At 40.2% G+C, this 25,874-nt stretch overlaps 1 protein-coding gene across 8 annotated transcripts in view; it reads right to left on the reverse strand.

Moving 5' to 3' along the window:
* The window catches only part of LIMCH1 (LIM and calponin homology domains 1), a 365,336-nt gene that overhangs the window by 66,100 nt on the left and 273,362 nt on the right, over positions 1 to 25,874 (reverse strand). For 2 of the 8 annotated variants that reach the window (XM_073645620.1, XM_073645626.1), the window contains exons 8-16: positions 19,127 to 19,379; positions 13,849 to 14,091; positions 11,533 to 11,808; positions 11,010 to 11,264; positions 10,243 to 10,560; positions 9,111 to 9,371; positions 8,584 to 8,871; positions 7,406 to 7,642; positions 5,622 to 5,651 (exon numbers count right to left, since the gene is read on the reverse strand). In XM_073645620.1, coding sequence (XP_073501721.1) covers positions 5,622 to 5,651; positions 7,406 to 7,642; positions 8,584 to 8,871; positions 9,111 to 9,371; positions 10,243 to 10,560; positions 11,010 to 11,264; positions 11,533 to 11,808; positions 13,849 to 14,091; positions 19,127 to 19,379 — 2,161 coding nt within the window. The remainder of the gene's footprint in view (positions 1 to 5,621; positions 5,652 to 7,405; positions 7,643 to 8,583; positions 8,872 to 9,110; positions 9,372 to 10,242; positions 10,561 to 11,009; positions 11,265 to 11,532; positions 11,809 to 13,848; positions 14,092 to 19,126; positions 19,380 to 25,874) is intronic. The other 6 variants (XM_073645636.1, XM_073645633.1, XM_073645646.1 and 3 more) reach the window with 6 other exon arrangements.

A 25,874-nucleotide genomic window follows, 5' to 3' on the forward strand; every position in this document is an offset into this window, starting at 1 on the left:
AGCCCTTGCCCCCGCCCAGAAACGACGTGTCATCAGTGGGCAGAGGCTGCAGTTACTGTCACAGCCCCTGCCCCACCCTGAAACGACGTGTCATCAGTGGGCAGAGGCTGCGGTCAGTCACAGCCCCTGCCCCCGCCCCGGAAACGACGTGTCATGAGTAGGCAGTGGCTGCGGTCACTGTCACAGCCCCTGCCGTGAAATGATGTGTCATGAGTGGATAGAGGCTGCGGCCATCAGTGACCTTCGTTTCAGGGGCTGGGCTAGTCCCTGCGCGATAATTAACTCTCTTGTCGGCTCGTTACTAATGATCTAAGCAGGCAAGAGAGCGCACTGTCATTGTGCACAATGCGCAGGGACTAGCTCAGTGCCTGCACAATGTGCACAATGAAAGCACGCTCTCTTGCCGGCTTAGTTCAGTAGTAAAGAGCTGGCAGAAGAACAAATCGCACTGTCAGTGCGCCTTGTAAAACAAATATCCGGCTTTCAGAAGCTAGTGCTGCCCCCCTGGTCTCTACAAGCCGGGATTTCATTCTACAAGGTGCACTGATAGTTACTACTGATCTAAGCCGGCAACAGAGCGCACTGTCATTGTGCAAACCGCAAAGTGCACATTGCGCAGGAACTAGTCCACCTCCAGAAACAAAGGTCAAAGATGATGCTTCGTTTCAGGGAGGGGGCAGGGACTGTGGCAGTGACCGCTGCCTCTGCCCACTGATTATGCTTTGCTTGAGTTTCCCAGCATGTACTGAGATTCTCAAACAAAGAAAAGGAAGTAGGAAGAAAAGCAGTTAAATAGTGTAGCTAGTTGTATTTCGGACCACACCTTTAAAGGAGGACCCGGCAGCTCTCCTGAAAAGTATGTTTGATAAAATACCTGTATTTCCTATAATATGAGAATTTTGGCACATCGTTTCTTATAACTATGCAGTGTGCAGCTCCTCTGGTCTTCCTCTTTTAATTAGTACTGGAACCATTTTCTCATTTACTTTCTGTATTAAGTCCAGGTTGTTTTCAGTATCTTTGCTTACTGTAACTCAATAGAAACCCTCATTCTTTATTTCTAGAGTATACAAATTGGTATTGGTCATGTGACTTGACACATTGGCGCAGTACAGTTATCAGAGTTATAACCAGGACAGTTTATTAGCCCCTGAAAAGAACCAATGAAAGCTCCAATTGACTGACTGCAAGCAGAGATCTTGACCTTTACAAAGAATTAATACGAAAAATATATTGGATAATCACATAATTCATCGTAAAAGAAAAAAAACAAACTTTTCCTCCAAACCAAATTTAGGTAAAAGCCAACTAAAACAAGTAAGAGTAAAGTTACTTTCTCTACAAGGTGCAGCGTTCCAGATAAGTGGCAGCGGCGCACACCTGCATACACTGGAACATCACATTGCATGGAGCCGTCATGTGTTTTTATGCTGGCAGGCGAGATCGAAAGATTTTGCCACTGCAGGGTAAACCCTCCTATGCAGGAGGGCAAGGCCATGTAATCAGTGTGGGGAATATAAAAAATATATAATATGTGGCAAATAAAGGCAACGCAACTTCTAAAATTCTCCTCATCAAACTGACGCTTTGTCCTCTATGCATCAGGTCTCAGAAGTGATTTTTGGCTCTTTCACTTACTAATTTGTTAACTACAATGTCCTGCTATTCACACAGACTTGACACCAAGCCCGAGTCGGTACCCCCATCTGTTAAGTCCAATGACACAGTGCTGCGGCGGTACCACCTATTTGAAGCTTGGGCTGTAGGATTTGAGGTCGAGGCTCAGGACACCACACACCCACAAATGGGCCACTTTGATAATGTCCTTTGAAGCTCATCATGCACCAAATGCAGACGGCCATGTCTACCAGCACACACGTCTACATCCGCTTTAGAGTAAATTGCTCACAATCTAGTATTTCCTGAACATCAAAAAGTTCACATCAATCACAGGCTTTAATAGCACAACACTTTTCCTTCAAGCAATCATATGAAATTTACTTCATATGATTACACACATCATTAGGATGTTAGGAAGGGTCATCAATATCAGAACGTTGGGGGGTCTGACATCTGGCACACACACCCATCAGCTGTTTGCTGCTCCCAAGAAGGCCGGATGTCCATAGCCCAAACAGCTCAGCTCCATACATGGCGTCTCAGCTCCTATTCAAGCTGCAGGACCCGAGAATGAAACTACCAAGTGTACGGAGCTGAGCTGTTCGGGTCTGTACACGGTGTACACATCCAGACATCTTGGGTGCAGCAATCAGCTGATAGGTGGGGGAGCCAGATGTCAGACCACCACCAATCTGATATTAATGACCAATCCTACAGATAGGTTATAAATATTGTCAGCATAGAAACCCCCTTTAAATGTCATGTGGACAGTACTAATTTATATCTGCGGAGGCAGTCAAAAATTATGTCTCAGCAAAATTTTTATTCTATAATATCTCCTAATTATACACTCATGGTCTAAAGTGTTGGCACCCTTGAAATTGTAGTAGTAGTATTGAGGTATTTCTCCCAGAAAATTATTGCAATTACATGTTATGTTATATACCTTTATTTCCTTTGTGTGTACTGAAACACAAAAAAAAAAAAACACAGAAAAAAATGCAAATTGGACATAATTTCACACTAAAAATGTTGCCACCTTTCCAAAATTGTGGGTCAAAACTTTCTTTCAAGCATATGATACTCGTTCAAACTCACCTGTGGCAAGTAACAGGTGTGGACAATATGAAAATCACTCCTGAAACCAGATAAAAAGGGGAGAAGTTGACTCAATCTGTGCCACACTAAGCAAGGAGTAAAAAGAGAGGAGAAGCGAACTAAGGACTTGAGAACCAAAGTTGTTGAACAGTATTAACAATCTCAAGATTACAAGTCCATCTCCAGATATCTTGATGTTCCTTTGTCCACGGTGTGCAATATAAATCAAGAAATTTAAAACCCATGGCACTGTAGCTAATCTCACTGGATGTGGACGGCAGAGAAAAATTGAAAGGTTGCAAAGCAGGATAGTGATGGTGGATAAGAAGCCCCAATCAAGTCCCAAAGAAATTCAAGCTGTCCTGCATGATCAGGGTTCAACAGTGTCAGCGCGAACTATCCGTCGACATTTGAATGAAATGACACGCTATGTCAGGAGACCCAGGAGGATCCCACTGCTGACACAGAGACATAAAACAGCTAGACTGCAGTTTGCCAAAATGTACATGAGTAAGCCAAGATCCTTCTGGGAAAGCGTCTTGGGGAGAGATGAGACCAAGATGGAGCTTTTTGGTCAAGAACATCATTCTACTGTTTACCAAAAACGGAATGAGGCCTACAAAAAAAAGAACACAGTACCTACAGTCAAATATGGTGGAGGTTCAAAGATGTTTTGGGGTCGGTTTGCTGCCTCTGGCACTGGGTGCCTTGACGATGTGCAAGGAATTTGTGAAACCTGAACATTACCAAAAGGATTTTGTGTCGCAATGTAGTGCCCAGTGTCAAAAAGCTGGGCTTGCATTTTAGGCCATGGGTCTTCCAGTAAGACAATGACCCAAAACATACTTCAAGAAGCATGAAGAAATGGATGGAAACAAAGCGCTGTAGAGTTCTGAAGTGTCCAGCAATGAGTAAGGATCTAAATCCCATTGAACACCTGTGGAGAGATCTTAAAATTGCTGTTGGGAGACAACACCCTACAAATATTAGAGACCTGGAGCAGTTTACAAGAGAAGAGTTATCAAAAATTCCAGTTGAGAGGTGTAAGAAGCTTGTTGATGGTTAAAGGAAGCGATTGATTCCAGTTATTTATTCTAAAGGGTGTGCAAACAAATATTAAGTTGAGGGTGCCAACAATTTTGTCAGGCCCATTTTTGGGGTTTTATGTAAAATTATGTCCAATTTGCCTTTTTTTCCAGTTTTTTTGTGTTGTTCCAATACACACAAAGGAAATAAACATGTGTATACCAAAACATGTGCAATTGCAATAATTTTCTGGAACAATTTCAAGGATGCCAACACTTTCGGCCATGATTTTATTTGTAACGTGGTGGAAGTGTATTAAAATACTTACCTGGTGTCGAGCGCCACTCCGGTCATCTTCTGGCCCATGTGATCTGAAAACAGACTAGTCGGATCACTCCAGGGGTTTGTGTCTCAGTGTAAGTCTATGGATCTTTGATGTGAGCCTCATAGACTTACAATGGAGAAAGCACCACCGCCTCACACACAGTGTGAGCTGGCAATGCTGCCGAGAGGTGTTGTCGGCCAGAAGACCAGAGCGGCATTGGAAACCAAGGAAGACTGCAATCAGTAAGTATTTTAATAAACTTAAATTACATGAAGTATTAGGATAGATTAGGGGGAAACCTATTTTTCTGAGACTTCTTCATCTATTCATTAAGCTAATAGAGAACATTAAAAAAAAAAAGATAAAGCAATACTCTGCTCTAGTAATAATGCCGCCATACACTGCCTAAATAAAAGTGCTCTTACATCGCCCTTATTATGTTGATCAGGTTTTTAAGCCAAGCATCAGGGAACCAGTGATCAAGTTTTTGGCATCTAATCTGAGAGCAGCATAATGTAGGGTCAGAGCCCCTCATTTCAGCGATGTGCCACTTATTGGGCTGCTTGCTTTAATTTTGATACAATCACTTTATCAGCAGGAGATTATCACTAGAGGACTAGTAAACCTACTGACAGCTCATGAATATGGTTGGACTATGTATTGAGGTCTGTATACAGACCATGAAATATGCTTGTGTGAACTCGGCCTTATTCTAATATCCTGCATTGTACCCGGCATGAATGTGTACAGACCAACCTCGATGCCTGATGACAGCCCAATAACCGACCACATCAATTAAATGCAAAGGGCCGAGTCAGCGAGCTATAGGAGGCGCAGAGTTTGGTCTGTACACTCCCATTGGAACGGTATGGCGCCAAGTAGGAGTGCAGGGAATAAAGAGGCGCACAGAATAGATCGCTAGGATCCGAATTAGGAAGGACATCAAGTGCCAGCAACAGTTTAACAACAGGAAATTTGATGACAGGTTACCTTTACCTCTTGGTGTGCACCATCCTGAGGCGAGTAATGGTGCATATTCAACAGGGGAAAAGATCTGGAATATTTTTATTTTATTACAAACATACAGACCCCGTCTAGCACGTATATACATGCACATTGTTTTATTCGGCAATAAAGCACTTTTTCACTAATCCCCTGAGTGAATGAATCCTAACAAAGTATATGAAGGAATGACTAGACAAGTGGATCTTTGAGGTGATCCCTCTTCAAAGTAATCCAGCTCATCCATTTAGGAATAAATAAGAAAACAAAACGCTCTTGCTTTGCCTTACTTGCATATGAGGCAGGTGCACCCAAGAATCATGCACAATCCATGAATATACGGTAAGTACTGTCAGACGACATCCACATATATTAGTTTCATGCCAAGTGTCTCTTTACTGGTGAGGTTACTGGTTGTTATTATTATTACCGCTTAGTATTGTGAGGAGGTTTCTAAGCAAAATGCATACAAGGCTGCATAATGATTATCATTTCAAGGGTAAGTCATGCACTAAATTGCTAAACTCTCCAAGCAACGAAATGAACTTACTCTGCATCATCTGACCGTTGGCTGCTGAATCTACGAGACCAAATATAGAATTAGACACACGTGTGGGGAGAAGAAATCATAGAACATCCTCACAATGAAGAATATGGATAATATCAGGACTGGCCACGAGACAAAATCCAAAAATATTTCCGCTATCAGACCTGCCCGGGACATCATTTATGCACAGCGATCACTGAACCTGCAAATGCTTCTAGTTTTAATACAACATTAAGTGTGTGGCAGAAAATGGGAATTTGTGGCTCATAATTAAACTTATTTGGGATCTGAAAATTGCATTTTGTGTAACATACAGCACCGTATACAACATGCGCATTCACTTCCATCCTTCCTACATACGGTAGAGGCAGATCCTGTTGATGCTGGCTCGTATCACCATATCTACAATGCCAGGCTAGGAGGCATGAGCGTTACCCACTCCATCATTTGTAGGAAAGAAGGAGAACATGACTTTTCTTCTAAATTCCAAAGCCGGTTTATAGCTAAGCCTTTACAGAACAAACTCTAACCATTAAAGTATACATGTCCTTATTCAACCACTTCTAAAAGTCTCGTAAAAGACAAAATCTCAAAAATGATAATTATGGTAATCCACAAGTACTGTGTGGTTTGAGAGCAAAATACATAGAGATCCCACTAAACCAAAACCAGTTGAATTGAAAAGTATTACGTCTAGATACATAATGTGAAACAACAGCTTTTCTTGCACAATAATTTCCCAGCATTTACCCAGCAAACTCCTATAGACATGTGATGAAACGTCTCCACAGTAGAAACAGCAAAGATGTTTGTGACTCCCATTGACTTCACAGCCAGAACCGGGCACCCACGATCTCAGGATCAGTGAATTAAAGGCTTCCATATACAGTGGACTAAAGTCATCCGAATCCACCATTATCAGCGGGATCGGCTGACAGTCTAATGTATATGGCGGCCTCCCACCTCAACAGATTATGTCAAGGGAAAGTAGGATCTGACACGTTGGATTTGTTTTCCCAGAAGATGAGCTACTGCCAAGAGAACTAGAGCAATGGCTCTCTCAGAGGACACAGGAGCGCAGCATTCCTGTGTATGGGGAGTCTGTATATACAATGTCCATAGACAGTGAGCTGCCTATCACAGGAGGGGGCGTGTCAGACTAGCATGCACAGGCTGCTATGTCCCAGCCATGATAAGTACCTTGTGCTAAAACAATCATTGCAAGCAAACAAAACCTCAGAGCTTGATAAGAGAGGCATTGCTGAAATATGTGGTCTAACTCCTACAGCATTCTGTATTCACATCACATAGAAAAAACCTGCTGACAGATTCCCTTTAAATTAAGGAAACCTACTTCATAAACTACATGAGTGCCATGCTCCCTTATCTATACTTCAAGGGGTCGGACCCAACTTGTGCACCACTATTCAGGAGTGCCGCATCCCATATACAGAGGAAAACGCACAGAGGGCATAAGATCTCATGAAATCATATCCACTTTCACAGGTAAAGTGCAGCAGATTTTCCACACAAAAAGACAGCAGAAAAAAATGCAGCATTTACGTTACATGGGAACATGGCTATAGACTGTTTTAAGTCCTTCCTTTCCAGATCTCTTCGCTTAGAGGGAACGCTGTACCGGAGGCTGCAATTTTTTTACAATTTTTGTTAAAATATGAGCTTCACAACAACTCATTCCTACTATATTTTATATGCATCAATGCACACATCCACAAAAATGAAATAAAAAAAGTGCCAGAAAACTAAACGAGGATGCATTATCTGACCTCAAAAACTCAAGGTCAGGCGTTTCAAGTGTTTCTTCTGACTGGGACTCGGGCTCTGCACATGTAGGACTGGGCTGAACGGGGCTGCACATTTGTTTGCTTCTCATAACATCATTGCTTAAGTCACATGAGTCTTCGGCTTTGTTGGTTTCGATCTGTTGTGATGGACTGTCAGAAGTGGAGGTGGTTGGGCCTTGGAGACTAGGAGGTGGTAAAATAGTGACTGCTTGGAGGGAGCTATGGAAGTAATTTTAGACATTGTTACACATTATGGGCAGCGTGAGACATTGTAAAACCCTTCAAAAAATATATAGAAGAAAAATAAGGAAAAGTATTACATAATTTTAATAAAGGTATTACATAACAGACACCATTATTAGCGTGAGGAACATATTTCACGTAGAACACGACAAGACACAAATACCAAGGTTATATTATTAGCAGATCTGCGACATATAGGTTTATATTCAGCCTATACAGCAAATAACTTACTACAGAATGAGAAATACAGCTCATCTATTTGGTGGGGATCGGAACTCACATTTTTAGAAAAATTCTAAAAAGTGCAATAAAGAAATCCCATTTACATAAAGAAACTCCTCTTTTCAGGCACGGTGACACAAACATACTTTTGTTTTTTAGGCACAACAGGTAAACACAGGACAATTGAACAGTGTGTGTGACATAGGAGATTTTCCAAAATAACCTCAGATCCACATGAAAAATATCAGAAATGTGCTCTAGTCTGGTCTGATTTAAGGACCAGACTAGTGTAGGCAAATATTAGGCGGCTTCTGCACCTGCCCGCTATGTGGACGAGCACATGGAGACTTTAACATCCACAACTTTAGGACATGACATCCACCAGGTTCAGCACTAGTCTGAACTTAACCAGAGCCAGCTTGTCTCATAAGAACTGAACGCTTAAAGCCAGGTTATCTCACAGGCTACAGCTGACCACTATGCAACCCCTTTTAACCATATACCTCAATATTAGAAGCTACCAAACACTGGTGGTCTACAAAATGTAAGCCAGATTGCTGCATAATTGGTCAATATAAAACAAAATGTAAATCAAAACTGCAACAGCCCAGTTTCTATACTCACACAATTCAACACATACTAAAAAATCTTATATCAAGAAGCTCGCTCTCATCTCATCGCAAATCATTTCTGACCTCTGTTGTATCTCCTCCTTTTGTGGACAGATACGTTTTTTGTCCTCTCCTTTTTGTTGGGCAGAAAATGGCACTGGAAGGAAGTGACTCAATGTTACGGCAGGGGGTTTCTGGCTGACAGAGATTCTTCTGACCATCATATCATCTTTTTCAGGATCTGCAGAGCTTCTGTCCTTCTCTACTTTACAGGCATCTTCTACTACAGCAGCAGCAGGAGGTTCTACATCAGGGTTGTTACAAGAATCTGCAGAGTCGGTTTTCCCAACCTTGCAAGGTGGCACGTCACTCCTACAGGAACAGGTGACAGGACGTTGGAAGTTTGTGAAGTTGAAAGCACACACCATGCTTTGCCTTTAGGCAGGGTTATCCTCAACAAGCCAAACCCAGAAGTCACTGTAATTATATTAGTATTAAAACTTCAATCATCAAAAGAAATTACTGTCACGGCAAATCCATGCATTGATAAGTTATTGCTTGAACCACACCACAGATTATCCTGCTCAGCACACGGCACACAAGAAGCTCACGCATGCTGAATGTCCTCTTGCAATTCTTGGCGATGTCCATTCACTTCCATCATTTGTTCTGATGCTTTTCCATGATCTTCATGTCCATGCGAGTCATCCGAGGCAGGTGAAGGATTATGGAGTCTTGCACACTTCTGAAAAGTTCCCATTCTACGTGCCAACATGTCATCCCGTTTGGTATCTAGGAACTGTCCAGCAGCTTCATTTTCAGGAGGCGTAGAAACATCTGGTGTCCTAAAAACCTCAGCTTTGGCAGGCCTACTTACATAACAACATTTGCAATCGTTAAGTTTAGCACTGTTCCACGCTATGAGACACATTTTTGACATTTGTACAAAAACATTTAACATCTTAGTATTAATGTCCATTTACATTCCAAAACGTGTGACACGAAACAATTGCCGATCACGGCTTGATTGCTGATCAGCGGTCATATATTATCTGATTTACACAGTCAGACCGTGCACTGAAGATTGGGCGGACAAATCATTGGTGCAACCTGTGCGGCCACACAGGGGCCCAAGAGGTCATCAGGGCCATTTCCACCTCTAAAACATGTGGAATTGTGCATTATGATGAGCTATTTGACGGTAAAGGGCCCTTATACTGTTCATGAACAGGGGCCTTTTCTGTCTGTCTGGCAGTGCATTGAACAATCTGTAATATATCATTCAGTGGGCAAAGACTAATATTATTCTCAGCAGCACAGAACCAATTTACACAGAAGGATGTGCTGCCGAGAATGATGATCTTTTGTGCAAACCACAAGATTCTCACCCGATGAATGAGCAGTTTTACTGTTCATCAGGAAACAAGTGTTTGATCGTTCTCAATAATCTCTAGTCTGTAGGGGTTTATTCTGTTCATGATTTTTTCAAGAACATTCCCATTAGGAATATAACACTTATTTAAGACTATGAAACTTATTAGATAAAAAGTACTATCACATTTAACATGATTTTCCATATTACTCAATTCCTTAACGTAGAAATAATATTAATAATAATTTTTGTTTATATAGTGCCAACATATTCCGCAGCACTTTACAATTTTACATTTTACAGTACTTTACAAATAATACAGAATAGTAAATGCAACCAAAAAAGTTAGCTCAGATAACTTTACAATATACCTTGGACTGGATTGAAAGGCTGGAGCAGTTTCCAAGACTTCAACTTTTGAAGTGTCTGATAACACAGCTTTGGCACATGATATTTCGGAGACTTTTTCATCCCCATCACTTGCCTCACCAGGTTTGGCAATGCACAGTCTATTCCACTTTTGTTGGTCAATTTCAGTCACTGGACCAAAGCGCACAAATTTTTGCTTATTCCTGGCCCTCTTCTCTTGCAATGATAACTTGCGTTTGCCAAAGTCATCATTAGCAGCTCTGGCCACATCGATGTTGGGACTTTGGATGTTATCTTGGGATTGAAGCGGAGTACTTTCACTTTGATTCCATAAAAACAAGACACAAGAAATTATTGTGACATATGTTCTGTGTTAGTTTTGTGAATCTGGGTTAGAAAATATCACTCCAGCTGTTATAACCTGCTTCAAGCACTGCTACTTAAAAAGATTTAGGTTTCATTCAAGTACCGCTCCGAACATTCGGCCTTCTTGAAATTGCTAAATGTTCTCAAAACACACCAGGAAAGTTTTCTAAAGACTGAACTACTTGCTCAGTGGACTACGAGTCCTAACAAATATTTTTTTGTACCTCAGTGAATAATGTAAAAAAATCAGAAATATGTAAAGTGACAATTATATCATATGTCTATGCCAGCCTATAAGATATGTAAGCAGATGGCAGGATCTATTAACAGTACCAGTCTTATTGGGCCTACTTTATATAAAGCAGCTGTAAAATCACTATTGACACTCAACCAAGAAACACACCTATCCTCAGAAGAAAGCTTAAGTCTCCGCCACGTTTCAAGGTCCGCTTTGGTGATTGAGGCCGATCCAAAAACGTTTGGTTCCTTCTGATTCAAGGCCGCTCCTTTCGATTTGCGCTTGGCTAAATCATCTCGCTGTATATCTGGAGTCTTTTCCTCTTCTTGGTCTGACTCGACATCTACAGCTCTTTGAACTATATTGCCCTTGACAATGACAGCTGTCGTTTCTGCCGATTGTTCTTGGCTTTCACGTTTGCTGGACACAGTGAAATTTAGACAATTATGGCTATGTTCTACCTAGATTTTCCACACTGATTAAAGAAGAAGACATTGCCAACTATCAGATGTATTTTTAATTCCATTACCTATTGTCAAAGCCAAACTGTGAAACACACATGCATCCTAAAACAGTCCTTAGATCTTTTTGAAGATCCAAGGTTCATTGGACGTACTGTATGTAATTATGCATGCTTTCCATTGCATTTCCACACAGTTTTCATCTTAAACTACTACCTTTTGCTTACCTTTTATCCACAGTTTGCTTAGGTGAAGCAGGGGTGGAATTCAAGGTGTTGTCCTGAGGAGGTTTTGATTTATTAATGTAGGAGCCCTGTACATATTGATTAAAAGGTGTTGACATTTTAGGTTGGTTCATCCTTGCTCTCCGTGTGGCCAGGTCATCCCGTTCAATATCAGGCACTCTGCACTCCTCTTCTTCCTCAGAATCCACATTAGATGGGTTACTGTTCTCTCTCCGAATCGCTAACTCCGATTCATGGTCTTCAAGAAATTGCTTTTGACTGAGACAGTTAAAATGACATTATACAGCTATCCCACTGGGATATTATCACTTCAAATTGCAAAAGGCAGATCGCACATGCAAAATATTAGTGGTTAGATGTGACGTACTCCAGTCTTGTGACCAAACAAGCAGACAATTAGCAACAGGACAGTTTCCTGAAGAATGCAATTCTTCTGTTCTTCATATTTAGAGAGGACAACATATAAGGCCAAAGATTCTCCAAAGAAGGGCGAGGAAGCTGAAAGGTTCTTCAAATCATATACTTAAACGTTACACAAAATATATTCTGTAGTTTTTGGCTACCAAGTGCACAACTGTTTCAGAGCAAAAGTGATGTACATTTGTAGAAGACTCAGAAAGAATACAAAGCACGGGCAACATCTATTCACAGCAATTCAGCCCATGCCATGCCTACACAAACACAACTGATTCATGTAAAATGATTAATAATAAAGCTATTCTTCTAAAACAAAGGATGGAAAAGCATAAACCACAAATGCAAGTTAATCTCACGCTTGGCTTCAGAAAGTTTATAACTTGTCACCAATTTAATTTAGCAGGGGATTAACCCAACATTGAGTTATATGGTGCATATACTGTGCACAACAAAAATGTAAAACTCTTTTCAACCTCTAAATATTTTAAATTAGAAGCTCAACTGAAAAATCCACCTCAAGTCAAGTATCAAAAACTATATACATATATATTTTCAGAAACTAGTATATATAGTTTTATCACAAGTGCCAGGAAAGCAGGAACAAACTAGATCTCCTCCAGAAGGAAGAAATGGTAATTTCGAGATTGCTCTGAACTGTAGACTTATAAACTGGTTGAGTTTAGTGAACAAGAACAGAACATTTGATTTCTGTCTCATGAGTTAAATATTGGAAGATATTTTTGCATTCGAGTCATTTTTTAAATTTAGTTTTCTCTTTGTATAAAAAAAAACTTGGGAAGGAATTAGATGATTTAGATCATACTGGAGAAACAGATAGGGATCCTTCACACATTTGTTTACAGCCTTTATTATGGCTGTAAAACACGCTAGACTTTCAAGCTTTTTTTTCTTAGTTTTTTTTGGTGGCGGTTAATAGTTACATTTGTACCATACATTTTAAATGTCTTACAAAGAACCTTATTGAAATAAAAAAAAACACCTGAAAAAAAAATGCTTTGCTGCATTTAAAAGAAAAAAACAAACAAGAAAAAAATGCTATTGACAAAACAAGAAAAAAAATGCCAATAGAGCTAAAAAATAAAAAGGCTGTAAAAATAGCAAAAAAGGCGACAAAAATTAATTGTTTTCTGAAAAGGACTGTATGGATAAGCATCCTTACGGGGAAAAACATCCCTGCTTTTTATTAATGCGATCACCGGACTCAGATAAGAGGACAGAGCTCATTGCACTATTATGTGATCACCAAGAAAATAATACCGTAATATTGCATGAAATATTATATACACAGCATAGCTCATTAAAGTGGTTGTCACATGAAGACAGATATTTTACTTACTTTCTATTAAGTAACATGGATTTTATAAAGAAAGAATGGGGGTATCCCAGAAATTATCTACAATAGCTTTCCAAGGTTATCGTTGGTCCACAACTACCTAATAAGCTGGTAAGTAATCTCCATCTCCACCAAGCTGTTCAATTGTTTTTCAAATTTCAGGAACAGACAATTACTGAAGTCTACCATGAAATCATTCATTACAGAATTTTGAAGAAAAAAAACAGTTATACCATTAAAATCATCATCATTTCAGTATTATATATATATTTATAACCATCAATAGTAATATTTTGTAATGAACATTAGACATCTGCCAAATAATACATGCATGTCTATCTCCCAACGGGTTGTTAAGAACCAACATATTACTGCGGTGCACATGCATTCATGCACTGCATGGTTGTCTCCATAGGATAAATTGCATATTACACATGCTCCCATACTGGACTGCACGCGCCAGGAGGACAGACAATAGTGTGAAGATGCTGCACTCCAGACAAGCATTCCCGAGCCGAGAGGCTGACCTGCCGTACCGCTTGGCTGCAGGCATGACCTTAATTCCGACCTTTTGAAGGCTTTTTAGTTTCCGAACCTCTACATCACCCAGATCAGACTGGTCCTCTGTATCCTCTTCAGGTTGCTCAAATAGATCTTTAAGCTTGTTGGCTTTTCTGAGGAGCCCTTTACAGGGAGCCACCAGTGTAGTCCCATCTTCCTGATTGTTTCCCTCACTATGTTCCTCCTCAATGGTTTCTGGACGACTTGGGCTAATAAGTTGTTATACATCAAAAATGATAATGTTAGAGCAGCATAAATGTAAATAACAAGCTATAGTACATAATAGCGAAGGAACCAATGTTCATTTAGTTTTTAAAGGCCCAGCCTGGAAATTCTTGCCCAAGTATCATTTAATAGAAACCATTTGGAAGACTATAAAACTAGGAGATGAAGACATAACACGCCTATATCTTCATTGTGGTATACAGCCAGAAGATGGAAAGGTGGCCCCTGCTCTGGTGGACCCATGACTCCATGCAGTACATGGCACATTAAATACACAGCTTTCCTTTTCAGCAGATTGCCTCTGATTTCTGTTGTTAAATCTCCCAGGTCATAAATTGCAGGAATAACACGGATCCAGAAAATATGGTTAATTTTCCACGGCTTAGACCATCCACCAGTATTTTCTGTTCCGAGGTCCCATGAGGTCCATTAATCACTGACGAAAAGTTAGTCTAAGTCAAGATTTAAGTCTATTGTTAGAAATGATCAGAAACGCAAACCATAATTATACTGTTCGGAATCAGAATAACTTTTCACTTCCCCAATTGTAACCGGCAATAAATACTGTCAAGCTATACTAAATACCTAAAAATCTATGTTTTACTGATTCCCTGTCCCTATTGCACTTTGAAGTCCAAGAAGCCTTCATGTCAGACGTATCATTGACTTTATCCACAAGGATGGTGGTCATAATTGTTCCCCAGTCATTTCCTTTTCACGATTAATGAAATCCAAGCACATTTTTTAACTTTAGGTTTGCCAACAACTTCCAGTATGAATACCCTGCCATACAAGTCTACACATTTCAGCATGCTGGAAAATCAACTATGACATTGGAATGGAGGAGGGGAGGTTAAATATTGGGGTTCATTATAATCCCACAAGAATAATTAGATGGGATAAGTCTTTAAACCACTATTTTTTTTTTATTATTATTATTTAAAACTGAACACCTCTTCGAATTGGTTCTGCACTGATTCTGAAATGTTTTTTCTTTTTGTTCTGTGCAACTCCATTCCAAAGTTATGTCCCTCTAAAATAATGGCACAATTTTTCCCATCTACGAACTGGGCGTGTACCACAGAACTTCTCAGTGGGTGTTTAACTATTTGCCTCTGATGCTGGCCAATCAAATCAAGGCCACGCCCACAAAGAAGTTCTGTGGTACACGCCCAGTAGGTTTAAGGGATTTGCACTATTATTTCCGGGGGTTATAACTTTGGAATGGAGCGGCACAGGAGAAAAAGAAAAACTGTTCCAGAATCGGTGAAGTAGCACCTATTGGAGGAAGTACTTAGTCTGAATTAAAAAAATACATTAAGAAGTCCACTTTAAGACAACACAAAATGCAATTCATCCCATCTATGTCATATATTCAGAAGACCACCTAAAAACATTAATTTGAGGGATTAGACACCATCATCGTTCACCAAGCCTCATAAACACATGTTATATAAACTTTTCTATAGTCAGGCAACAAGGCAGTGGAGGAATTGAAAAAAGTTTAAAAATAATGAATATCTACAAAATAACTTGATGTGTTCGTGAGATATAAATCAGCAAGTATCCATGTGAATTATCTATTATCCTAGTGCTTAAATCTAAGCAGGCTTGATTTTACTCCGGTCAGGTCTCTGTGTGAATACAGTTTTTATATAAACCATCTGAGCATGGTTTATGTTATTCTGTCTGCATGCCAGAGAGGTCTGCTTTGGAGAAATATGTGTTGGATGTCAGAGAATACTACTCCCTTAAACAAAAAAAATAACTTTTGGAACTGAACCAAAGCAGTCACCTCCAAAATGTGCTCAATGTTTAGCTAGTTACATATGTTACTGTAATGCCTCCAAAATCTCAGTCTAATTCCTGCCTACTACCACTATCACAGGCTGAACTTCAGATTTACAGGGACGGAAACCAATAATCCACTTATGCGATGGGCCATATATTACACTGAAAAAGTTCATACATCACGGGCAAATGTTTTACTACATAATAGAAACGGGCTACTTCATAAATCATTAACTCTACGACCAGACTTATGAATGGGGTTTGGATCATTTTCCTTAAACTGAAGCCAGATTGTCAATGGAGTGTGACCGGCTAGAAGTCACCGCCAATGTTTTGCCATTCTTAAAGTCTGGTTTTCTTGGTTTTTATACTTTTCCAGAACGGAAATAAATTTGGGTTTTGAGCTAGTTCTATTTAATAGCTGAACTTTGAAGCCCCTATTAAAAGAACAGGACTTTGATATGCAGGGATTGCTTAAAAGATAGTACCATTGACACAAACACAGACATTGGGCACCCTAGGCACTAGGACCTACAGACATTGTGCACCCCATCCTAGGACCCCCCAACCCTTACAGCATTGCAAAATTACATGTCCACTTTTAACAAGGTTATTTCTTGCATCCAATATTCCGATTTTTTACATTTGGTGGAGATCCATTCTTCTCAAAGATCCAAAAGTCTCAGGTCAGATATAACCAACTATAAATGATAAAGTGTGTTGTCCACATATAAACAGTATGTAGATGGCTACTAAGCCACTCCTAGTGGCAGCTGTAGGCAGCCAAAGTGTTATCATACAGGTTTTACTTGCAAGTACATACATTTATCAAGTACCCAAGGATAGGTGATAAGTGTATGACTGCTGGGGGTCTGCCCAATGGCACCACCACCAATCACTAGTAAGAAGGTGCCATAGTATCTAGTGTAAGTGGAGTGGTAGTACGCACAACTTCATTCCCTTTCTCCAGGACTGCCGGAGATGGTGCTTGGCTATTTCAATCAGTTACATAGAAATTGAATGTAAGGCTGGCCAAGGGTTGTGACTTGACTTTTTATTTTTTCTGGACAACTTATAAAAAAAAAAAATCACGGAAAGACATTATTTTTTATGGATACATTATAAAACCGTAACATGATTATAAGTGATCCATGTCTACAGTCCATAATTCTGACATGAACACTGTGAACTCTAAAATGCTGAAAATTGCCGTCAAAATTATCTGCATAGGTTTTCTAAGCTTCAAAAAAAAAAAAAATCACAGACGCCTTAAAAAAATTTTGCGGATAGGGCAAAAAGTGCCCTAATTTTTACGGACTGTCCAGGAATTTCTGGATGGTTGGAAACCCTGGGATGACCACATATAAACAATACAACCCCATTCACACAAGGGACTTCAGGATCCCTGTTCTTGTAATCGAGAAAAACATGGAAGTCCCAGCAGTCGGATCTCCAACAATCATACGTTTATATAGTGGATAGGTGATGAATGTATTTTGTAGAAAAAAAACAAAAAACTTTAAAACAAAACTTATTAGTATAAAACTGTTATATAGAGTTTTCCACCCATTTATATTCCACCAAAAATATGGTGTTCAGTGGTTGACTTTTAAGGCCTTTCATTCAGCGATTTTTCTTGTATGCAAAAAATAAAAATGGTATTTTGTAAAAACAATGTTTTGGATACAAATTTCACCAGTGTATGATCACAGATTTTGAAGTATTTAATTTTTTTTTTTTTTTTATAAAATTACAAAGCTTCTCCTATCCCCTTCAATGATAAAGGGGTTTACCCAAGTCTAAATTATTTTTTTTACCAAAAAACTTACAGGCAGGTGGCAACCACCTACCTATTTTATCTGGCGCCAGCTCAGAGCAGGTACAGACCGCTTCTACCAGCGATTCTGTTAATCCAAATCAACAGAGCTGTTATGTTCTGCTACCAGAGCTAAGGAAAGAGAGGAGATCTGTCCCTACGATAGAACTCAGCTGAATCCCTACGATGTAACAGGGAACCTGATCCTGCGATCAGACCTGCTAAAGTCCTAAGCTAGTCTGTACGGAGACCTATAGATGTGGGGAAGGAATCCCTACAAGTACTAAGGACTGGGAGGAAAATGGGACACCTCCTAACAGAAATAGTAGCAGACAGACGAACAAACAAAATATATAGAACATAGAGGTCCGAAGACCAAGCAAACTAACAGAGTTAGATACAGAGCACAGGCTAGCTAGAAAGTAGTTATACAATGAAGTCCAGCAAAGCCAGAAGGGCGGAGCAGGATTAAATAGGCCAACAAGGTCATGTGACCAGCAAAGGAAAAAACCTAAGAGCAAGGTTCTAACAAGAGCAGCTCTTCTTCTTCCAGGCTGCTCTGTCGACGGGGCGTGACTACTGACGTCATGCTGATTGACAGCTGGAAAAGCCACTGCTCTGTCAACGTGATGTCAGCGGAAGCTGCAGAGTCGCTGGCAGGAGAAGGGTGACCGCTCTTAGCCAGCACCAGGTAGAACAGACAGGTAGTCTCTAACTAATTAGCAACTACCTGCCTGTAAGTTTTTTAGGCTTATATTAAAAAAAAATTATTTAGTTATGGATAACCTCTTTAGCATTGCAGAGGACAGGAGAAGCTTTGCCATATATTTTATTCATTTATTTTCTTTAAAGATCTACGTTGGACAGAACAGGCAGGTATTTAGCAACTACTTGGTTCTTCGTTCTTAGGCTCACAGAAAAATGAATATAGTCCTGAATAACAACCCCTTTAATCACAGGCAGCACACGGACTGTACACTGATGACATTCATGTAGTCCTCTACAAATAAATAAAAATGGACCGGTCAGTGATTTTCTTGAGGCCACACGGTTCACAAAAACAACATGGACATGGGAACATCACCATAGACTATAATGGTATGTGTTCCATCCGTGAAAACCATGGATAGAATGCGTATGTGAACATGAATGGGGCCTAAATATAAGAAAAAGCTAAATAAAACCCTAATAAATAAAAGTAATTAACCAATCTATTATGAAGTACCCAAGGCTAGGTGTCAGGTAAACATTACCGGATTAGACCTGGGCCAGTGTTGATCTGGAATCCATAGAAAGTATTGGTCACCAGCACTGATTATACAGGATACTATACTACTAATGTCAGGTATAACTGGAAATTAAAATAAGATATGAAGCAAGCACACAGTGCCGTTATGGTAATACTCAAGTACCTGAATGGCCTTTCTCCGCCTAATGGTGAAGTGGCGGTGCTCCAGCTTTTCCGGTAGTCTTCCCGTTCAGCCTTCTTCTTGCGCAGGGGAGCTGGGATGTAAGCTGTCTGGTTGCTCTTGTTAGGGAGGTACTGGTTAAAAGGCACTATTATTTTGTTTTCGCCAAAAGACACCCGTCTGGCGGACATATCATCTTTCCTAACATCAGGTAGCCGTCTGTGAGGTAAATCAGACTCTGAATCGCTTCCTCTTCCTGAAAAAAATGAAAGATAAGATCAGATTGAAAAAAAGGAGTGGAGGTAAGAACAATGTTTTACACACATTGACCCATTGGTCCATTTAATTTACGGCAGGGATGTCAAACGCAAACACACAGAGGGACAAAATTAAAAACTTGGACAAAGCCATGGCCATGTCTACAAGTGAGGAAGTTTTTCTTTATCATCAAATAAAACCATGAACGTTTTCATATAGAAACAAACTTACAGTGGTTGTCCCACCAACAAAGTACATTTTGATTAATAGGTTTTACAATAAAATATAGGAATAATATAATATGCAAGAGCAATAAATGCATATGACCCAATGACCTAATTTAAATATGTAATAACAGGATAAAAAACCTTGAATAATACAGATAATAAAGAATGATGCAAACAAAAGTGCCCCAAAACACAGCAAGATACCCCCACAGTGAATTCCTCCACATGCACAGTATGATGACCCTACTGTACCCCCCTCCCTGAATTCCCCCAACAAAAAATGGTGACCCAATCACAGTAGGATTCTCCAACTGTAATCCCCATACAGTCCTCCATACAGAATAATGGCCCCACATAGTCCTCCATACAGAATAATGGGCCCCACATAGTCCTTCATACAGAATAATGGACCCCACATAATCCTCCATACAGAATAATGGACCCCACATAGTCCTCCATATAGAATAATGGACCCCACATAGTCCTCCATACAGAATAATGGACCCCACATAGTCCTCCATACAGAATAATGGACCCCACATAGTCCTCCATACAGAATAATGGACCCCATATAGTCCTCCATACAGAATAATGGACCCCATATAGTCCTCCATACAGTGTAATGTCCCCACATAGTCCTCCATACAGAATAATGGGGCCCGCATAGTCCTCCATACAGCATAATGGACCCCATATAGTCCTCCATACAGAATAATTGCCCAACATAGTCCTCCACACAGAATAATGGGCCCCACATAGTCCTCCACACAGAATAATGGGCCCCACATAGTCCTCCATACAGTGTAATGGCCCCACATAGTCCTCCATACAGTGTAATGGCCCCACATAGTCCTCCATACAGTATAATGGGCTCCACATAGTCCTCCATACAGAATAATTGCCCCACATAGTCCTCCATACAGAATAATTGCCCCACATAGTCCTCCATACAGAATAATTGCCCCACATAGTCCTCCATACAGAATAATTGCCCCACATAGTCCTCCACACAGAATAATGGGCCCCACATAGTCCTCCATACAGAATAATGGGCCCCACATAGTCCTCCATACAGAATAATGGGCCCCACATAGTCCTCCATACAGAATAATGGGCCCTACATAGTCCTCCATACAGAATAATGGACCCCATATAGTCCTCCATACAGAATAATGGACCCCATATAGTCCTCCATACAGTGTAATGTCCCCACATAGTCCTCCATACAGAATAATGGGGCCCGCATAGTCCTCCATACAGCATAATGGACCCCATATAGTCCTCCATACAGAATAATGGCCCCACACAGTCCTCCATACAGAATAATTGCCCAACATAGTCCTCCACACAGAATAATGGGCCCCACATAGTCATCCACACAGAATAATGGGCCCCACATAGTCCTCCATACAGTGTAATGGCCCCACATAGTCCTACATACAGAATAATTGCCCCACATAGTCCTCCATACAGAATAATTGCCCCACATAGTCCTCCATACAGAATAATTGCCCCACATAGTCCTCCACACAGAATAATGGGCCCCACATAGTCCTTCATACAGTGTAATGGCCCCACATAGTCCTCCATACATTATAATGGGCCCCACATAGTCCTCCATACAGAATAATGGCCCCACATAGTCCTCCATACAGAATAATTGCCCCACATAGTCCTCCATACAGAATAATGGGCCCCACATAGTCCTCCATACAGAATAATGGGCCCCACATAGTCCTCCATACAGTGTAATGGCCCCATATAGTCCTCCATACAGTATAATGGGCCCAACATAGTGCAGTATTAAGGTATAATGGCCCCATATAGTACTTCATAGGGTATAATGGGCACAAAAAATGCTCCACATAGTATAATGGGCCCAACATAGTTCTCCATACAGTATAACGGGGCCCTGCATTGCCTTCCATACAGTATGACCCCTCATAGTGCGCCATACTGTATAAAGAGCCCCACATAGTCCTCCGTACAGTATAATGGCCCCGCATAGTGCTCCATACAGTATAATGGCCCCACATAGTTATCCATACAGTATAATTGGCCCCGCATAGTCCTCCATGCAGTATAACTGGCCCCATATAGTGCTCCATACAGTATAATAGGCCCCACATTTAAAAAAAAAAAATAAATAAAATACTAACCTCTGCCTATTCCCCGGCTGCTCCGGTCTCTTCAAATCCTCTGCACATCTCAGTTTAGCGGTCGCGTTGTAATAACATTATCGCGCCCGCTGTGCTGAGACGTCAGATGCAGAGGGGGAATGATGGAAGAGGGAGCATCCGCTGCCTTCTCCATAATTGCATTCAATGGTATTGGTATTTAGGATGTCTATATAGTTGAAAGTGTGATGCTGGGTGAAAGTGCGATGCCGGGAGGGGGACCCACCTGGCGTTATGGTCCAAATATACTAACCCTGTGGACCAGATTTGGCATATGTGATCTACTGACTACACTAAAGTCCTGATATTCCATCCATTTGGAAGGTGTAGACTTTACACAAGAAGACAAGAATGTAGGAGATTATATTATAGGCCTTATGTAAAATATGTCCGTGCAATCTCCTGTACAATCCAGACTCATAACCGACTTCAAGTAATCTGCCAGAATTTATACTGAGACTTGTTAAAGCCGTCGGCCCTTCCAGCTCCTGCTGTGCATATTTAGATCTCATTTTGCAGCCCATCGACATAAGTGCTTTATAAATATTTCATTATGTTTTGAGAAAATGTCACATTGAAACCCAACTCTTGTGTGGGCAGATTTATAGCAAAACCACTTAACCTTGCTTTGTTTCCATGTCGGGTATCCTAGCAAGTCTTCCTGCCAAGCCTCAATCCTCGATCTTCAGATATATACACTAGGTCTTATTTCCTCCACTGCTTGTTTGTTTTTTTGTACAGTTTTCAACTTTATTACATTCCTCAGCTATTTAGCCACTGCTGCTTTAATAAAGGACATTATGACGTTGTGGAAGTATTTGGAGAGAGCGGCCAAGGTTTAAAATAGTTTACAATAACATTGGTGTTTTATGGGGCTGTATACAGTGTCAGATACTAGTGATCTTCACACTTCTGCTTCTATACACAACTAAAAGTGTAGAAGTAACAGTCCACAATAAGAAAGGGAACACATTGTAATATTTATTAATATTTACTAATATCTATCTACCTTCACACATCCAATTGAATAGAAGACTTATGCATGATACCTGCTGACTTTTCGTTGTCTTTGCAGGCACCAGTTGACATAACAGCATTAGCGTCGCACACCTCCCAATGTGGAAGCAAGAAGCACAAGAAAAACTTTTTAATAATGTAATAATGCAAAGCCAGGTAGGCTACGGGTAAATCCTAGCACTACAGGTCCTGATTAGCTGCACCTGGATAGCTATGACTAGAACCATGCTAGGTGTTCACTGTTCTCAGTCAGCTGGGGGAAGAGGAGCAGAGTGGGTTGCGCTGGAGCTGAAAAGAGACAAACCAGAATTTCTAAAAAGAGACTGCACAAGCTGTGTGCACCAAACTGCAGGTATCACTGGCTGCTACAGATAATAGCTGTTTTGTGTGCCCAAACTGAGACTAGCTCAGCCGTGTCTGAGTAGCCAAGGTCTGTATTGTTTAGTTAGTGCCTGCACAAAGCTAGGGATTTAATGTTTATGGTTTAGTTTTGGTGCTGTGCAACCAGTGGAAATAAACACTATTCCATGTGTGATATAAATAAAAACCTCTGTGGCTTTGTGTTCCAAGCAGTTACCCTCCAAGTGGCTACCAGAGAACCCCTACAGTATAAATAAAAAAAAAAAAAAACATAACATAATAGTATAAAGTAATTTTTAAAAAATCTTAGTCTTTGAGTGCCCCTTTAAGCACATTTAGACCTTTTTGTGTATACAGTTCCTTTGCAGACCTATATGTGTCTATGAGTACTACTTCTCTCTGCCCTCTCAACGGCTTGCAGCCAAAGGAGAAAAAACGAGGGCAGAAAATGTATACTGAAGGTTATACAGAGAAGAGGGCACTTTCTCCTTTCTCTTAACTACAGACAGTAGAGGCGGAAAAGTGCAGCTGTAGTCTATTACCATAGACACATATACGCTTGCATAGGAGCTGTATACACAAGAAAGGTACAAAGAAGTGGGTTGTCAAGGACGAAGATTTTTTTTATTACTTTATATCCTAAAGTATTTTATGCATTTATTTTTGTTTATACCTTATTAAAAGATTCTTTCCGGTGATGCTCGCTTCTACGTCGGGAGATGATCCTGTTGCATTGACAGATGCCTGCCAGGATAAGTGCAATGACAGCGGTATTGTGCATGTCTTATTTTAATAAAAAGCAAAGGTTCACAATACGTGCCAACTAGATGCTTGTCTCATCATGCTCCTGGCAGTGTCATCAATGTCACTCACTTCCTAATACAGAAATGAGCATCACCGGATGGAGAAGATGTTTGATCACAATTTTATGACTCTGGTGCTTATGGGGGACATGGCGCTAGGTCCTCTTTTCCAGCAATGTGCTCAATCCCGTGCTGTACCGTACGCATGTGATTTTCGCCTACTCAGGCTATCCACCAGCGTATGCTTGGTCATAAGTGATGTCACATACACGTGCAGAGTGAAGTGCTTCTTCTCACAGTGCATGCGTACAAACCTCCTTCACGTCACACCAGCCATGTACATAATGTAATTTCAGATATCACATACATGGGGAAAAAAGCAGGAAAAAGTAATATGCATGATATTGGGCATGTGCTGAGGTACTACGCTGAAAGGGAGTACTGAGAGGCCGGGGAATCACTAAGTCTCTAAGGATAGGACTAATAAGGCGCGTTTCAAAAATGCAAAAACATTAGGAAATTGTGAGATTTAAAAAAAAAAAAAAACACTAACCCGAACAATTTCTTTAACTCCTATTTTAGATGTAGTTAAAAATTAAAACGATGGTTACTCTTTATTTCATAAATCAATAGTACACGTGGATATAAGAAACTTTGTAATATATCTTATCAGAGAAATCTTCTTCTTTCCCCACCAGGACTGATGAATTAATTTTTAGAACTCTAAATTCATTAGTAAAATATTTATTCAGTGAAGACAGATTGTCATATTACTGAGATAGGAGATGGCAGTTGATGCTCATAACATTCTATGTGGAGGTGAGGGGGAGGAGCTAGATGCAAAGCCCCTCCCTCTACATAGAATTTCATCAGTAGCAGCTGCCATCTCCTATCTCAGTAATGTGATAATCTGTCTTCACTGAATACAGATTCTACCCATGAATTGAGAGCTTTGAAAATGATCAGTTCAGGAGGAGAAAGAAGCAGATTTCTCTGATAAGATATTCAACAAGGTTTCTTACCTCCATGTGATTTTCTTGATTTTTTTTGGGGATATTCTATCTCTCAATGTTAAAATTAACCTACCCTTAAAATTATAGACTGTTCATGTCTTTGTCAGTGGGCAAACTTACAAAAACAGCAAAGGATCAAATACTTATTTCCCCCATTGTATTGATTGCAGTGTTATAAAATAATAAAACAATTCCATAATAAAGATATAGTTCCATTTTAACACATTGTACAAGTGTTAGTGAATGGCACACAAAAAATTATTATTTTTGTCTCTATGTTTTTGAGTACACCGGAGGCAAGAAAAAGAGGAAAAAAAGAGTGCTTGTGTTTTCTACAAACAGCACCACTCTTGTCTAAAGGACATGACTGGTAGTGCAGTTCATTCTCCTTCATTTACATGCATTAGTCCCATAATTGCCCCATAATTGAGAACTTAGTGGAAAACAAAGAATTTATTGTAATGTTACTTGGAAGCAAACAACAATTGCACGCGAGAGTGAGCTCCCATATTTTGATACGGAGATATTTTTATTGCATGGACTTTTCATGTTCACAAAAGTATCGCTGAATGATTTTGTCTGCAGAAATCAAAAACGCTGGGTAAATATAAGGCCATCTGAAAACTGTAAAGGTGCCGGGAAGATGTTTGTTCAACCGCAGGTATTTGAGCTGTAAAACGAGTCCGTCCTAGAAGTACTCTCCTGACGCATCTATAGTACGCGAGAATACCATGGAGCACTCCGCTACAATCACAGACCTTTTTTATAGACTTCAGCAATTCAGAGTAGAGCAATAGTTTTTGTTGCCTTATTTTTTATTATTATTCTGCAGGGTGTAAATGCAGATTACATAATAACTACTGTAAATTGCTTCTTGTCTGATGACTGTAGTTTCA

This window comes from Phyllobates terribilis, unplaced genomic scaffold, assembly GCF_046119375.1.
Source record: "Phyllobates terribilis strain yellow unplaced genomic scaffold, ASM4611937v1 Scaffold_1__5_contigs__length_1240528914, whole genome shotgun sequence".
Classification (NCBI taxonomy): domain Eukaryota; kingdom Metazoa; phylum Chordata; class Amphibia; order Anura; family Dendrobatidae; genus Phyllobates; species Phyllobates terribilis.